This window comes from Netta rufina (genome assembly GCF_964035555.1).
Source record: "Netta rufina genome assembly, chromosome: 19".
Lineage (NCBI taxonomy): Eukaryota > Metazoa > Chordata > Aves > Anseriformes > Anatidae > Netta > Netta rufina.
Genome location: NC_140143.1, coordinates 8,310,994 through 8,326,955, shown reverse-complemented (window position 1 = coordinate 8,326,955; position 15,962 = coordinate 8,310,994). Strand labels below are relative to the sequence as shown.

The 15,962-nt window shown below is 49.2% G+C and overlaps 1 protein-coding gene across 1 annotated transcript; it reads right to left on the bottom strand.

Annotated features, from left to right (window-relative positions):
* Positions 1-375: 375 nt before the first annotated feature.
* Positions 376-12,759, bottom strand: ST6GALNAC1 (ST6 N-acetylgalactosaminide alpha-2,6-sialyltransferase 1; the record flags this gene model as incomplete). Its single annotated transcript, XM_084298334.1, has 9 exons — positions 376-546; positions 951-1,050; positions 2,093-2,182; positions 2,744-2,847; positions 3,390-3,528; positions 3,740-3,911; positions 4,108-4,276; positions 7,021-7,921; positions 12,749-12,759. 9 exons carry the CDS (start codon positions 12,757-12,759, stop codon positions 376-378), a joined length of 1,857 nt encoding a protein of 618 aa, XP_084154460.1.
* Positions 12,760-15,962: the final 3,203 nt, after the last annotated feature.

Here is a 15,962-nt window from a genome sequence, read left to right as displayed (position 1 = left end):
AACCAGAACAAAACTGGCCCCGGCCTGAGGACCGTCTCCCTGCAGAGGGAAAGCCTGGATGCTGCTTGGATTCACCCTGGATTCCTCTCTCCCAACACCAGAGCACCTGCAGCCACCCACAGCAGTGGCAGCCCAGTCAGTTGGGCCTTCTTCGGTGGCATTTTTTTTGCTGCTGTTCTCCTGGTCTGTAGAATTTGCACATTTTTTGAAGCATTGTGAGAGAATAAAGGTTCCGAAGGAGGGAAATATCTTTGTGGAGATGAAACTGTGCCTGGAAGTCCAGAGCTAACCCTGGCCCTGGTGGCCCTCTTACTCATCTGGAGGTCTTCTTGAGGTGGTGTTGAGATTTCCCAGGCAATGTCCCTTGCCACGCAATCAGGATCTCTGGTAGAGCCTAATGATATTCTCATCGTGCAGCTTTTTCCACACCTGCTTCTCCAGGTTGAAGTCATGGTTAATGTAGAAGATCAGACGTTTCCACTCCTTGTCGTAGTAGTGGTCCGAGTACTTCTCGTGACCTTCCGTGATGTAGCCATAGGCACTCACCTGGGAAAGGCAGAGGGCTCAGTGGGGAGAGATACCAAAGGCAGAGGGAGCGAAATGAAATCCTACACAGCTCCCAAACAGGTAGGAGCACAGGACAGGGCTGCAAGTCAGGGCTGCCCCTCAGTGGCCCTGCATGGGCATCCAAGATGGACTAGACTGTGAAAAGAGGCTCCAGAGAGCCTGATCTCCTCTCAAATGTCTCCCTGGGAAGCACGACAGCCCTCAGGCCCTGTGAACTATACCAGGGTTGTTTCTCTTGTCCCGAATCTGTTCCCTCCCAGCTGACCAGAAGCCATATAACCTCCAGGCACATGACAGTCAGGGTTGGGGCCAGCCGTGCTCTGCCCTGTTATCCTGTCCTTGCTTCCAGACTGGGCTGCGTGCAAGAATCACCATGCCCTTACCTGGTCACAGAGGTGGAGGGCAGTCAGCAGCAGGAATGCTCCCGTTGTGGGTCTGTACAGCCGCCAGTAATGTTTTTGCAGACTTTTAGATTTTAAAAACCTGCAGCAGAAGAGAAGAAAGCGTGGAGCGGCTGCTGGTTGTGCTGGTTCAAGCTGGGAATGGCTTGTCCTCCTTGGCTCATGTGGCATTTTCCCTCCTTGCAGCAGCCTGTGGCCATGCCGAGCATTTCAGATAAGCCACGACTGTGCTCACGTGTGGGTAGTGCTGTAAAGCACAAGGCCAGCCCAGAATGCTCCCATCCCCTCCACCGAAACCTGCAAACCTGCACCGAGCCCTGCTCTGCAGAAGGAGGGTCACAAAACCCACTGCGAGCTGCCGTGTTTTGTGCCAGCAGTTGTTAGGAAGGTAGGAGCAAGGAAAAAAAAATAGCATTTGAGCCCTCTTAGCCTTGGAAAGGACCCAAGTCAGAGGGGAGACAGCAGGACAAGCAGGGGAGTGTGAGCCATCTGGCACTGCGTGTGCTATCTATCGAGGAGGCGTAACGTAGCGCTCAAGGAGACCGAAGGGCAAACACAATCAAAGCAGGGCACAACGGGAACTCGTCTGCCTACACCTCCTGGCCACGAGGCCCACAGCTGGCAGATCTTACAGCGACAGTGGAAAGGACTGGGGACACAAAGAAGCACAGCCAGGCCAGGTGAATGGGATACTGAAGAAGAGCCTGAGGGCACAGCCAACCCCTTGGGTTAAGGCAGGGTCTCAGAAGAGGAGGACTGTTACAGAGCCTTCCTCCAGGGTGCTGAGCAATGGGGAACGTGAAGGGTTGGTCCTGAACTGCATCAACCACTCTGGCACTTGAGCAATGCTCTGCCCACACCTAACATCGACACCTGCCTGGGACCTCTTTTGGATGCAGACAGCCAAACTGTCTGACAGCTCTTGTTTCTCCAGCTCACAGATGAGGTGTTTGTGGATCTGCCCACAACCACCTTCCCCTGCAATACCACCGAGCGCTTGGCACACTGCTGAAACTCCCCCCCAGTCTGCTGGTGTGGCTGAGCTGCAGTTACAAGAGTAGCCTGGGAAGAGAGAACCCAGAGAGAGCTGGTGCTGGCCACAAAGCACACGGTCCCCAGCTCACCTGTTTTTCATGTATCTGAGGAAGTCTGGGTGAACTACCAGGTATTTGTCCAACGTGAAATCCTCATCGAATCTATCCCGGGGCCTTTGCCTACGGACAGGAATATGGAGATTCAGGACAAGCTTCTGTATTTCATCACGGCTGAAAAGCATCAGCCCTGATGCACTTGGTGATGAGAGAAGAATCACAAACACTCTTAAGTTATTCTGCAACATTTCTTAGATGGGAAAGCCTCCACAGCCTGTGTTGCAGGGGAAGAGATGCAGGAGGAAAAGCAACAACAGGAAACAAATGTTTAAAACATGCATGCTCATAGACAACACATTGTGAAATCAGGCCTCCATCCACGAGCAGGACCACGCACAGACACTGAATCAAGCAACAGCATGCATTCATCCACAGCTTTCTCTGAGCTCAAGCCACACATCTCTAAACCCAGCTATTTCTAAGAAGGAGATGTATTGGTTACAGCAGTGCTCATAGCTGGGGAGGAAATAATACGTTTCTCCAGATAAATCTGGAAGAGGAGGGAGGATTTAACACAGCTTGACCCTGGCCTGCACCTCAGCAGGACTGAGCACCGTGGAGAGGAAGATGGTAGGGCAAAGAGCTCCACGCTGAAGGGTGTAGAGGTGGGGCCAGTTTGATTACCCGTAGTGGTTCAGGAATCCTTTCCTGATGTCCTTGTTCAGCAGAAGAGCCTTCAGCCACTCATAGTCTCTAGCTCCCTCCAGGAAGTGAATGTATCTGATATGCTAAGACAAAAAATGAGCATTAATGAACAGCACAGGAGAGAGACACCCTGTAGCACCAAAAAGCAAGCGGGCACCTAGGTTCACCGACTTTTTCAGGCACACACCTCTGATATTTTAATTATCCCACCAAAGCAGAATGGAGAGGACATCTGATGTATAGCTACTCCAACATGCCAAAGGTTTGTGAGGGAGTTCAAACGTTGGAACGTGCTCCCTAGAGAGGTGGCTGGCAATGTTTAGTAAGTATTTGGACAATGCCATTAATAACATTAACGTTTGTTAGCCCTGAAGTGGTGAGGCAGTGGGACTTGATCTTTGTAGGTCCAAGTGACCAATTCTCGTCTGTTCTAAAGGGCTGGGGTAGGACTAAAGCAACTTGCCACTGTGAAGACTGACTCTCAAGCCAATGCAGGTTCCCTCGCCAAGGGTAATGCTAAAGGATTAGCTCAGCCCCATTGCTCATCACGCATAGCAAGATCAGAACTGAAGGCTAACAGCATCCTGTCAAAGCTGTGCAAGCAAACAGCATGGACCGGACTTACTTTTCCCCGTGGAATCTTGCTGAACCCTTTGTGTCCCAAGATCTGGAGAGAGGACACCAGGGAGTAGGCTGTGAATCCGTAAAAGGAGGTTTTTGTTCCCACATCTTTTTCGTAACCTTTGATTACAGCCCCACTCACCCTAGCCAAGGAAATAAACAGAGGAGCAGAGTTAGCAGGTGACCTTGCAAAAACCTTAGCAGCATGTTTGTAACAGGAAAAGAGAAAAAAACTTTTTGATTTTTCATCTTTTCCTGCCACCAACCATTTTGGCACTTCAGAGTCAGCGCAGTTAGCTGCTAGCCAGAACAGGCTGTGCATCTTGTAAGGGAGCAGCGATCAGACTGCCTTACCGGAACACGTAGTCATGGGAGTCGATCTCCTGGCCCATCCCGGAGTTATTCAGTATTCCCCCGTTCCCCACAACAGCACAGCTAATGCACGCTGACTCGTTTCTGCTGCTGTTGGCCAGGAGCAGCTGCTGGTGGGGCTGTGGGGGCAGCAATGTCATGACCTCTTTCACCACTGCAAAGCAAACATGGGGAAGAATTAGCATCAAGAGCCTCGGGGATGGACCCAGGGAAACCACCACAGTTTCCCCCATAAGATCTGCCCAGCCTGATGCCTTTGACAGGGAGATCCTGCCAGCCAGCAGCTATTTGGCGCCCAGTTCCTGTGGGAGGTTTGGGGATCCCATCCTGACGTGCCCCCAGGGACTCACGTGAGTAATTGAGCTCCATGAAGCCGTAGGGAGGTGCGAAGTGCTCCAGGCGGTCCCACTCCCTGTCGTTGAAGTACCTCTTGTCGGTGAAGAGCATGATGTTAGGCAGGAAAAGATCTCGCAGCCAGTCCGACTTGGCAGCCTTGGCCTTCACTGATTCGGAGCAGGTCTTGAAAAAGAAGAAATAATAAGGGCTGATTAGCAGCGAGCTGATAAACCTGAGTGCCAGTGCATGTGTCTCTGTGCGTGAGAGTACTGGAAAGAACCAGAGAAGCTCCAGGGGTTCAGGATCCATCCCTCCCAGTGCCCCCATCACTGTGAACATGACGAACAATTTCAGCATTAGATTAACAATTAGCTGATGGAAAATCACCGCCAGATAAGACAGAATTACTGCAGGTCTCCGGGACTTTCCCCATAAGAACAACAGGCCTAAAATGCTCACATGTTTTTAACAGCTTTGGACCCCTCTACCTGATGCAAAAACCCACCTGTGATGGGTCTAACCTGAATCCACCAGATAAGGCACCTCACAAGGCCCTTGCCCCAGGCAACACACGAATCCACTCACTGACAAAGCGAGGGGATCAGATCACCATTATCACTCCCTCGACAGATAAGGAAAAGCATGCAAACAACTTGCTCAATGTCATAAAGCAATCACAGGGTGGCATGTAGCCGATAAGGGAATCCAAGTCAGTTTATTCTCTTAACAAGAGCGGGCTCAGTGCAGCTGGCAAGTGTTAGCCTGCGTGTGCAGATGGAGAGCTCGAGTCCACTGCTGTGGATTTTCCACGGAGTCAGTTTGGGCTTTTTCACAGACACCTTCACCAAATACTTAGTACCAAAAGATGAAAGAAGACCGAGTGGAGCTGTGTGTCCACCCCAAGCCCCCAGCAATGACCAGACATGGCCAAAGCCCTGCGGTGCGCTCCACAGCTGAGCTGGGCTCCGTGCTGCAGGTGACGGTGACATCGTGCCTGTCACAGCAGCACAATGAGAAGAACACTGTGGAGGGTTTGACGTTGGCATCGTTTCATTTGCAGCATGTTTCACGTCCAGAGACGAGGATGTTCCCTGCTGGCTCATGCTGTACTTGATACTGTCCAAGGCCTGCTCCTCCTTGTGCCTCCACAGCTAGGCTGGAGGAATAGCTAAGAGCAGAGGGAAGGACACAAACCAGGTTGTTGTGGTTCCAGTCACTCCCCCTCTCCCACAATTAGAGATCAGCTTTGGGAGCAAGACCCTATGCGTGCTGTCTAGATCCAAACCCTCCCTAAAGACCCTCCCGTGTGTATTTCCTCCTCTTTCCACCGCCGGGGAAGGGTTTTTCACACTCCATCAGCCGTTCTGCACGCCCAGATGGCCTGCAGCCCCGCTGACAGCAGAACACGCTCTCAGCTTCCCGCTGTAAGCTGTCGGCTCACGTTCCTCTGCCAGCTCCTGCTCCGAGCTTCTGCGATGGGTGCACGTGCTCTGCGGCTCACTGGGGAGGACGGGAGCATCTGGGAGCCAGCAGCAGGATCCTGGTGACCTAACCTCGAGGCATGCAGCGCAGTAACGCTGGGCAGGAGGGGTCAGGGATTACCTGATGGTGTGTACACACTCAGCCTCCTATTTCACCCACTCCCATTTGTATTTTGGGTGACTCAAGCCCAGGAGAGACCAGGAACAAAGATGCACATCCTGCTCTACAGACTTGATCGTCTGCCAGGCCCTTCTGCTGTGTCTCAGCAAGGCTGGGCCAGAATGCGAGCTCAAGGGTTTAACAGCCAAGCCTCGCATTTAGCAGAATCACAGATCTTTGGGTAAAAGAATCACAGATCTTTGGGTAACAGAAGGGCCAGCCTCTCCTTTCAAGCAATTCAATGCACACCCTGTCAGCAAAAGAATGGCACTCACTGCCAAAAGGGGCAAATGGCACCACAGAAAGATGCCACAAGGGAGAGAGAGCTCAAAAAGAAAACTCCAAAGCAGTAACGCTTGTCCCAGGACCTTTTATCAGCCCAGCTCAGCTACCTCTGCTCTCCGTATGTCTCCCAGGGCATCCTGGGCACCCTGAGGTTGGGGAACAGGATTAACTTTTTCAGGAGCAGCCCCTGCTCCACTGGGAGGGGTGTGAGCAGAACAACACGGTGCCTGCAGCCCTGGCAGACCCCTGAAGCAACATCTGCATTCACCCTTAGTGCCAGCACCATGGCGTATGGCAATGGGAGAAGATTGGTAAAGATGGGTAAAGAATCTGCCTGCTCTACATACAGGGTGGAAAAGGTGAATCCCCAGCACCTGGTAAAGACTCCCATCTTCCTTAAAATAAACAAGTAAAAAAAAAAAAAAAGTTATTTTTTAACCATCGGTACTCCAATGGGGCACACCCACACATAGTTTAATTTTCACCAGTACAAATAAAAAACATGAAAAACGGAAACAGTCTCCACCCTACTGCCTCCAGAGCAGGCACGCAACTGCTTATCACGCATCATCTAATGCTTTTGCTCTGACCTTATTTTGACTTCAGCACAAGCAACTAAGGAAGCCTCCGTTCCTGCAAGACCCTCCTCACCATCCTCCTTTATAGCACAGCACGAGCACGTCAGGTTCCTCCCTGCTGCCAAAATTTTTTTGACTTGCTTTGATAAATACGTACTTGGGTAAGCAGATGCTCAGATGCGTTCCTGCTCCTGTTCCCTCCCCATGACCCTGTGGGGTTTTTGTGTGTGTTTTTTTGTTTTGTTTTTGTGTGTCTATTTGGTTTTTAGCTGGGCTGCATACAACAGAGATGAAGGCACTGTGTGCCTGTGCAATAGAGCAAGGCACCTAAGAGCAGGATCACCTTGTGGCACACCTAGAAGGAGAGATATTTCCCAGATAAGGAGGTCAACATGGACAAACACGCACGGCCATCACGCTTACCGCTGGTGGAGCCGAGCTGTCCAGCAGGTACTCATCCTCGAAATCCCACTGTGGCTCAGACTTGAAGTCAGCAGCCCTCAGTCTCTTCTTTTCTGTCACTGCAGCAGTCTGAGTCACGGGTTGCACGGTTTTCACTGACAGCGAAGGGTCTTTTGGTGTTGTTTTGTCTTTGGTTGTGTTGTCTCCATGAGCTACCTTCACCCCAGAGGATGGTTTCTCTGTTGTCTTCTCTTTGATTCCCTCTCCCCTGGGAAGTGATTTTGGCGTTGTCTTGTCATTTACCCCTTCCTTTCCCCCTGGGGTTTGTCTCACCACTGTTTTCTCCTTGTTTCCCTCCACCCTCGTGGCTGTTTCCACCGTTGTATTTTTGATTCCCTCCACCTCAGGGGCCAGTTTCAGAGTCACCTTCTGCATGGCTTCCTCTGCCCCTGGAGCCAGTCTCGCTGCTGTTTTCTCCTTGTTTCCCTCCACCTTTGAGGCTATTTCCACTGTTGTACTCTTGATTTCCTCCACTTCAGGGGGCTGTTTCAGAGTCACCTTCTGCATGGCTTCCTCTGCCCCTGGAGCCAATCTTGCTGCTGTTTTCTCCTTGTTCCCCTCCACCCTCGTGGCTGTTTCCACTGTAGTGCTCCTGATTCCCTTCACCTCAGGGGGCTGTTTCACAGTCACCTTCTCCTTGGCTTCCTCCACCCTGGGAAGTGGTCTCGTTGTGTTCTTCTGCTCCTCTTCTTCCCAGCTTGGTGTCCTCTCAGCTGTACCTTGTTCAAGCCTTGTAGCGTTTCTCTCCAAATCCACCTCTGAAATTCCACTTGCGTTCCCATTAGCAGAATAGTCTGAACCTTGTTGCTCTTGGGTGTCCACTCGTTGCACAGCTGGGGCGCGCTGGAAAATACTGAACGGCCTGAATGAAGGAAAAGCAGACACATCACACACACTTAGCAGCTTCCAGCACATTTCTTTTGCTTTTCACTCTGCACTTCAGAGCAAATCTGCCACCGAGTTTCTGCAGGGAAGCAACACAACACATCCTTCCCTGCAGGACGCTGCCTGAATTCAATTTCATTTACATATTTGCCACACCAAAGCATTATTCAAATTCCCATCCCATTCTGTCCTGAACACTGCTCATTTCCACACAAAGCAAGCTCATCTGGGAGACTACATACTCCTCTCTGGCACTTTGCTCATGAATTATCCTCCACATTGGCAGCAACTGCAAACCAGCAGAGAATAGCAGTGGGCAGGACACCCCAGCAATGTCCGCAGGGCACTGTAGGATTGTGTTTCTCAGATGCTGAGCTCAGGACATGGGACGCATCGTGGAGACAGCCACCTGGTGCTCTGCCTTCTTCGCCAGCAGAGCCAGGAGCTGCAGCAGCAGAGTATGAAGATCTGAGGGGACTCAGAAAGGGAAGTCTGATAAAAAGTGAAATTCATTCCTTTACCATATGTCACTTCTTTTACACGGCTTGCACTTACAAGATTGGAAATTACGGCCATAAAATAGTCCTATTGTTACCATTTTCTTTATAATCTTGTAGTTGGTGATTGCCCAGCCCTCTTATTTTGTTAAGCTCTCTCTTCAAAGCCTCTCCACCCTTGAGGGAGTCAACAGGTCCTAATTTAGCATCACCTGCAAACTTACTTAGTATGCATCCCAGTCCTGCATCCAGATCATTTATAAGAACATTGGAGAGGACCAAACCCAAAACAGAGCCCGAGAGGACCCCACTAGTGAGCGGCCACCAGCCTGCTGCAACCCCATTGATACGGCTGCCAACAGCAGAAGAGCCACCTGCGACAAGAAGACTGAGACAAAACCCAGAAAAATCACCCAGGCAAAAAGCAGTGGGATTTTGTCCCAAACATTCCTTCTTATCTACACATGGTTGAAGGGTGGAACAGGAAAAAGGAAGCTGAAAAAATGCTGTGGTTGAGCTCGGACGTACGGCAAAGCTTCTCAGGATAAAGCAGCGGAGTTGCGGCGGGCTGATTTCACACTACGTTTGCCCTTTGCGTGACGCACTTGTTTGCATGACGCAGTTGTTACATGATGCTGTGGGCTGCTTCCAAGGTGATAAATGGGGAAAAAAAAAAAAAAACAACTCCACAGATAGCAGGCTGGAGAGAGCAGCTTGCTGCTGAAGCTTCAGAGCAGTATGCCATTCATTCAAGTGGCCAGGAAATTATCAGCCTGTGGAGACTTTTAAAAATCAGTTTTTATCAGATATTTGGACATTTCCAACATCATTTCTATTGGACAGACATGCTGGTAACTGGCTTATCAGCTCTCCCTCTACCTCCTCTCTTTTAGCCAGTTTCAGCCCAGTACACAGCAGTTGTTTTTTTATCACAGTGCTTCATGTTTAAATGTGCTCCTGTATGCTACCTAATAAAAGGGAAGTTTTTAATTATACTCTACATAAAGAGAAGTTCGGTAAGGTTGTACTGGCAATTCTTAAATCCCTGAATGATTTTCTGTTGTAATTTTAAGATGTTTAATTTTTTTAAATTAAAAGACAGAGGACAATGAAATGGGACAGCGTGACAAACCATTCACCCCACACACGTGTTATCTCACAGGGAAGAGATTCCGTTCTAGCTTTATTACACTTCAAATTCAAATACTGAGCCAAACAGAGAGCAAAATGCAAAAGTGAAGGCCCTTCATATCCAAAACCTTGCTTCATATCTAAAACCTTGCTTCCTGCAGTCAAATCCCCGTGGCTTGTGCCTACACAGGACCTTGCTCTCCCAATCCAGACAACTGGTCAGCCCAGCCCACCAAATTTCAGGTTCTAGAATCCAGCTGGCAAACAGCTGTAGAAGCACAACGATATTTACTGTCATTTTCCTTTGCAATTTACAGAGCCCAGGAACAAGTAAACCATTAAAATGATGCTCGCTGTGTTTTATGTTGCATATAAAAGTACAGAAATTGAACAGATAGCCACATACCACTCGTGCCTTGTGTTTTATCTAAAATTTCAAAAATATGGATGTTTCCAGAAAAAGTAACCCCCCCCCAAGATGAGCTCACTGGGAAGCTGGGAGCACCCAGGGGTGGTGGGGAGGCTGGGGAGCAGTGCTTCCTACACAACACAGGGCACCAATGTGAGAACTGTGTTTGTAGTAGGACAAGCTCAGTTATCTGCTGATTTAACACAAGAACGAGCTTCTGGACAACAGTACCAGAGACACTACCGTGGTCTACACTGTAATTCCCTCCACACCCATTCTTGTAGGATTTACTTAATCATTTATATAAAAAAAACCTATTTGTATTTATCGTGTCTGCATGACACGAGTGTCCCAATACACTGCATATTTGTATTAGATGCAGAATTAAATGCAGAGCTCACTTTAAGCATAAAGGTAACCCAGGAAATCAATCCCAGTAATGCAATCTGGACTAGTATTGAATGAGGTCCTCACAGGAGCCACCAGGTAAAAGCAAATACGATGCAGTGCCAAACTATGAAAACAGAGTCAGTAAAACAAAAGCTGCTTTCTTGAACAGCTATGCGAGGAAACACTAGAAGCTGGTGATCCAACAGCAGAAAGTTTCAGCCTGCGAGCTTCTAGCAGCGTGCTCTGACTGTATACAACGTGGTGTGCTAAAGCAAAGCGGGCACCTAACTCCGATCGGAAGTGCAACTTCCAGGGTAAAAGGAGGGAGGAATGAAAGAGAGGATATCCAGGCAGCGTGTATTGCAAGGAAGCTGGGCTCTTACCTGAAAACGCTTTTCTCCAAGCCAAACAAGGAGCTAAAATTAGTAATGGTGAGGAAAAGTAGCATTAAGCCAAGAAGCCCAACGAAGGCTCTGGGAGCTATCAGAAGCTTTCTGATGAAAAGAACCATGGTGAGATGCCTGGGAGAGACGAGAGGCTCTGCTGCTGCTGCCCAGAGGTGCTTGCTAGGCAGTGCTTTCCACAGGTATGTGGAAGGAGTGGGCTGGTCTTCTCCCTGGGTGTCCCTATGAGAACATGCACACCCTCCCTGTCGACGTTCCCGGACACTTTGCACACAGATCCAACTTCTCAGACCAGCCAGCCACCTTGCACTGCTCCCGACTATCACCCTAAGCTCACTGCAACACGGAGCAGGGAACGAAACACCTTTTCCTGCAGCCAAGGGAGGTTTCCTCTATTTTCCTCAGTGAGGTTAGTCTGGTGTGAGAAGGAAACCCTTCGCCTCAAATCTGGGGAGAAAAGTGGGAACATTTGTGTGAATTAGGAGAGCACCACACTTTGCAGACAAAGAAACTAACTTTCAGACTACCACCTGCCCATGGGCACAGGAAGATTTTTCAGCATAGCCATAACATAAACAGATCTCTGCTCTTTTCTTCTTGCTGTAACTGCTCGTAGCTCCGATCCAAAGCCAATCCCTGCCCCAAAAAGCTGATGGCTACATACACATCTGTTTTACCTTGTGACTGCTTTGCTACAAGTCGGAGTTGGACTCCTTGCAAATCCACTACAGAGGAGGAATTTGTGTTTAAGGCAGCTTAGTGCTCAGCTAGCGCATTGCAGGGCTGGGCGCAGCCAGACAGTCCCCTCCCTCTCTAACAAAGCTGACCTGCCTTTGAGGCAACTGGAAAAACTGCAATCCGGCATTTCACTTCCTTGGAAAGAATCAACTGCATCCCAAACTAACCCCGCTACTGCTGACAGACTTGTTGCACGGCCTTGCCTGGAGCTCAGATTCCCCAGCTGTCTCAGGAACAAGCCACCTGAGCTCTGAGCTGCTCGTACAGGTAGCAGCACCGTGTGCTCTCCAGCTGCTCTGCTTTTGAGGCTCTCAGTCAAGTTTCCTCCAGTACCATGGCTAGGACTGGGCTTTTACTTTTGTTTTTTCAGCTCTCAACCCAGCACTTCACAGTGATCACTGAGTGGCAGAAAATGACAGCACTGAAACAGGACACAGATGAATTTGGGTCTGTGGTTAGTTGGAGAATTCAGAATTGGATCACCTTGGTGACCCCCACAGCACAGCTACCTGAAATTCAGCTGGTTTCAAGGAAGCATTCAATATATCTGAATTTTTATTCCACGAAACATTTCATGCTTCTCATGTGTGAATTGTCATCATGGACAGACAACTGCCTTCTATGCCACTGTCCTTACTAGGACCCTGGTCGTTTGGGAACTAAACATTACAACCAGGCTTTGATCATCATACTGTCAGGTCAAACAAAGCTTCGCTGATGCCACGTGCATGTGAAACTCTCCAAGGGTAATGAATCCGTGCTGCAACCTTGGGGTTCACACCCCACTTGGAGTAGAGCAGTCGGGACATTCAGATCTAGGATGTGTTGCTCCTCGTTGACATGTAGCACCTGACAATCCTCATGTCTCAACCTCTCTTTTTCGTGAAAATCAGCAGTTTGCCTAGAGATCGACTTCTAGCAGTCCTAAAAACATCTCCCCACTAGCAGAGGGAAAGATGAGCACAGATGAATAACACAGATATAGTTTTACATACTACAGCAAATGGATATTTTTAACCATGGGAAGCAGTTAAAAATTAACCCTAACAGTTAAAATGGAAAAGGTTATATGGCCTCTTACTACAGAAGTTGGTTTGTACAGCTCTTATCAATAATTAAGCTCAGATTGAGATTTTCTTGCTGACATCACAATTCTTTAAAGCTAACATTCACACTGTTACTGAATACACAGAGAGCTTTCAGTTACAAGGAAGCCAATCAGATTTCACACCTACCTTGTACCCATCCGCACATCACAGCAAAAAAAAAAAAAAAGCTGCAAGGATTCCCTGTACAATAAAAGCAGGTGCATTTCTCTACTGCCCATAATTGCAGATAAATTAATGTCTCTGGTGCAAAGTGCAAAACATCAGTTCTCAGAGGGCCTAGGAGAGAAAAGTTAAATAGCAAGAAAGGTGCTGAAGAAACATGGGGGAGGTTGTTAGTCCAGGCTATAACCCTGCTTCCATCTACAGCGAAACATTTCATCCTTCTCAAAGTGATCCTACAATCAAAGGAGACCCACTGCATAATTAGAGGCATTGAGAAGGGAATCAGTCATGGTATTGCCCTACTCCTGGGTAGCCCTCAGGAGCTCCAGGCAGTTCTGGAGAGATGGGCTACAGATCTGGGTGTGCAGCAGGCAAGCAGCAACTCAGTGCTCAGAAGATCCCTTCCAGTGGCAGACAGCAGTCCTGAAGCACTGATACGCACCATGTATAGCAGTGGCTTCATGTTAGCCTTCCTTTTTCACTCCAGGCATACCGCTTGGAAGAAGCTGCTTGTGTGTGACTATAAGGCTTTTATTGTTAGCAGGATCCCAAAGGGAAATTCTGGAGGCAGCCAACGTTTTCCTTCCAGTCCTTCCATGTAACATCACTGCGAAACCAAGAGCCACAAGGGAGAGCAAGATCCCTATAACCAGAAAAAAGACAGCTTTCTTTGCTTTTAAGGCACTGCGCTGGCAATCGGCGAACATGTCTGTAATACTCTGTGTCTGACAAAGACCGTGCCTGGGGGAATATCCGAATCTCTGGCAGGCAGAGTGGCCGAACCCAGGCTTGCTACGCCAAACATACAGCTTCTCACCTTGTGAAAAAACACGCCGTCAGAGACTACCGCCTTGGACTTCCATGGAACATTATTTCATCATCTTTCCACCCCCATGACTGGAGTCAGCCCATCATAGCTCAGCCAGGCTGGCGAGCTTAAACACAAGGTCAACTTAGTAGATGGGGCTGTGCACGAACTCTCATCCAAGATTAGGGATGACCGTATCGAAAGCAGAGGCCAAGAGCAGAGCTGCTCCATTTGCTCTCTGTAAGCAGTGTGATTCCTGAGAAACACTGAGCTCACAGCCCATAAAAACTGCTCTCTGACCTCCACATCCAGGGAGATAATTAACAAGACTGCACCTGACACAGCAGCTGGCAACATCTCTAAAAGCCACAGGCCAGATACCAGCTTCCTTCGGCAAAGGAGAGGTTGTGAGTGCTTCTCTGCAGCCCTACTGGCAATCCCCAGAGATGCTGCTACCCTTGTAGTGCTGAGACTCCTAGCTCTGGCACAACTGCTCCATGTCCAGTGTGTCCAGCTACCAACACTGGTGCCCACACCAGAAGTTCTTCTGTTCTTTAGCACTGAAAACAAGTATTTTTTCTAGGAAAATATCCGGGACCATCAAGCGAAGATGGTTCTCTTAGCGCTTTTCCATCTATAGCACGCCATTTAATTCCAGATCCACTTAAATACATCCTTACTTACACCCTGGACAAATAAAAAGCAGATTTGCCTGTTTTGTTGTGTTTGGTTTTTTTTTGTTTTTTTTTTTAAACAAACTCTCTCAGTTAGATTTTAAGCTGTGTGTGTTGTGGCTGCCAGCTAGAGTCTGAGCTATGCCAACAATCTGAGTGCAAGCTTTTGAGGGCTGTGTATCAAATCTTGTTGACTTGCCTCTGCCCTGTGCACTTACCATCCAAACGCCTCCATCAAGTCAACATCCTTTTGTCTGTCCCACCCCGACAGGAAGCCTAGCATGACAGAGAGCTGACAGGGACACAACTGACACCACGTCACAGTTGATTTGTGGGTTTGTTTTCTTTTTCTTTTGTTTGTTTTTCCTTCACAACCTATTTGATGGAAAGTTAAAAAATATTCTGTTCCCTCTGGGGAATCTCTGAGAAAGCTGTTCCCATATCAGCAGGACAGTATTGTAGACAGGTGAGCAGCTAATTTATTAAACTTATGTTTAGCTGGCCCCCTTACCAGAAAAACAGCCTTTTCAATTCCTGCCTCTCACAGCTGCCAGGAACAGGAGCATTCCAGGATTCTCTGTTGCTCTGGAGCGGGAAACAGAAGGACCACAAAACCTACATCCCTCTCCACACCCCTGATAAGACATGCAGGCACACCTCGCAGCATTTCACACCTGGCTGCACAAATGAGGATCTGCACAGTTGTTAATTCATAGAATGGGTTGGGTTGGATGGGACCTTAAAGATCATCTAATTCCAACCCCCTGCCATGGGCAGGACCCCTCCCACCAGCCCAGGTTGCTCCAAGCCCCAACCAGCCTGGCCTTAAACACCTCCAGGGATGGGGCAGCCACAGCTCCTCTGGGCAGCCTGTGCCCATGCCTCACCACCCTCTGAATAAAGAATTTCTTCCTTATACCTAATCTAAACCTATCCTCTTTTAGTTTAAAGCCATTCCCACTTGTCCTGTCACTGCACTCCCTGACAAAAAGTCCCTCCCCAGCCTTCCTGCAGCCCCCTGCAGGTACTGGAAGGCTGCTCTAAGGACTCCCTGGAGCCTTCTCTTCTCCAGGCTGAACACCCCCAACTCCCTGTCTCCACAGGAGAGGTGCTCCAGCCCCTTCATCACCTTCATAGCCCTCCCTTAGACTCGTTCTAACACTTCTGTGTCCTTCTTGTGCTGGGGACCCCAGAGCTGAATGCAGGGCTCCAGGTGGGGTCCTATGAGAGCAGAGGGGGGTAATCCCCTCCCTTGACCTGCTGCCACGCTCCTTTTGGTGCAGCCCAGGACATGGTTGGCTTTCTGGGCTGCAGGCACACATTGCCAGCTCGTGTCGAGCTTCTCATCAACCAACACCCCCAGGTCCTTCTCCTCAGGGCTGCTCTCAATCCATTCTCTGCCCACCCTCTTTGTGCTTGGGATTGCCCCAGCCCAGATGCCAGACCTTCCACTTGGTCTTCTTGAACCTCGTGAAGTTCGCACAGGCCCACCTCTCAAGCCTGTCAAAGTCCCTTTGAATTACAGAATCACAGCTGTGCAGGCCTACTACTTTTGAAACCAGAAGTGAAACAATTCTTGGGAAGGCTTTTCCCATACTCTTCCCACTGACTCAACATCACAAACCATCATTCTGGACCTCTGGCAGGACAACTTTTCACTCCAAAGGATGCTAAGTGCTACAGGAATGTAAGCCTG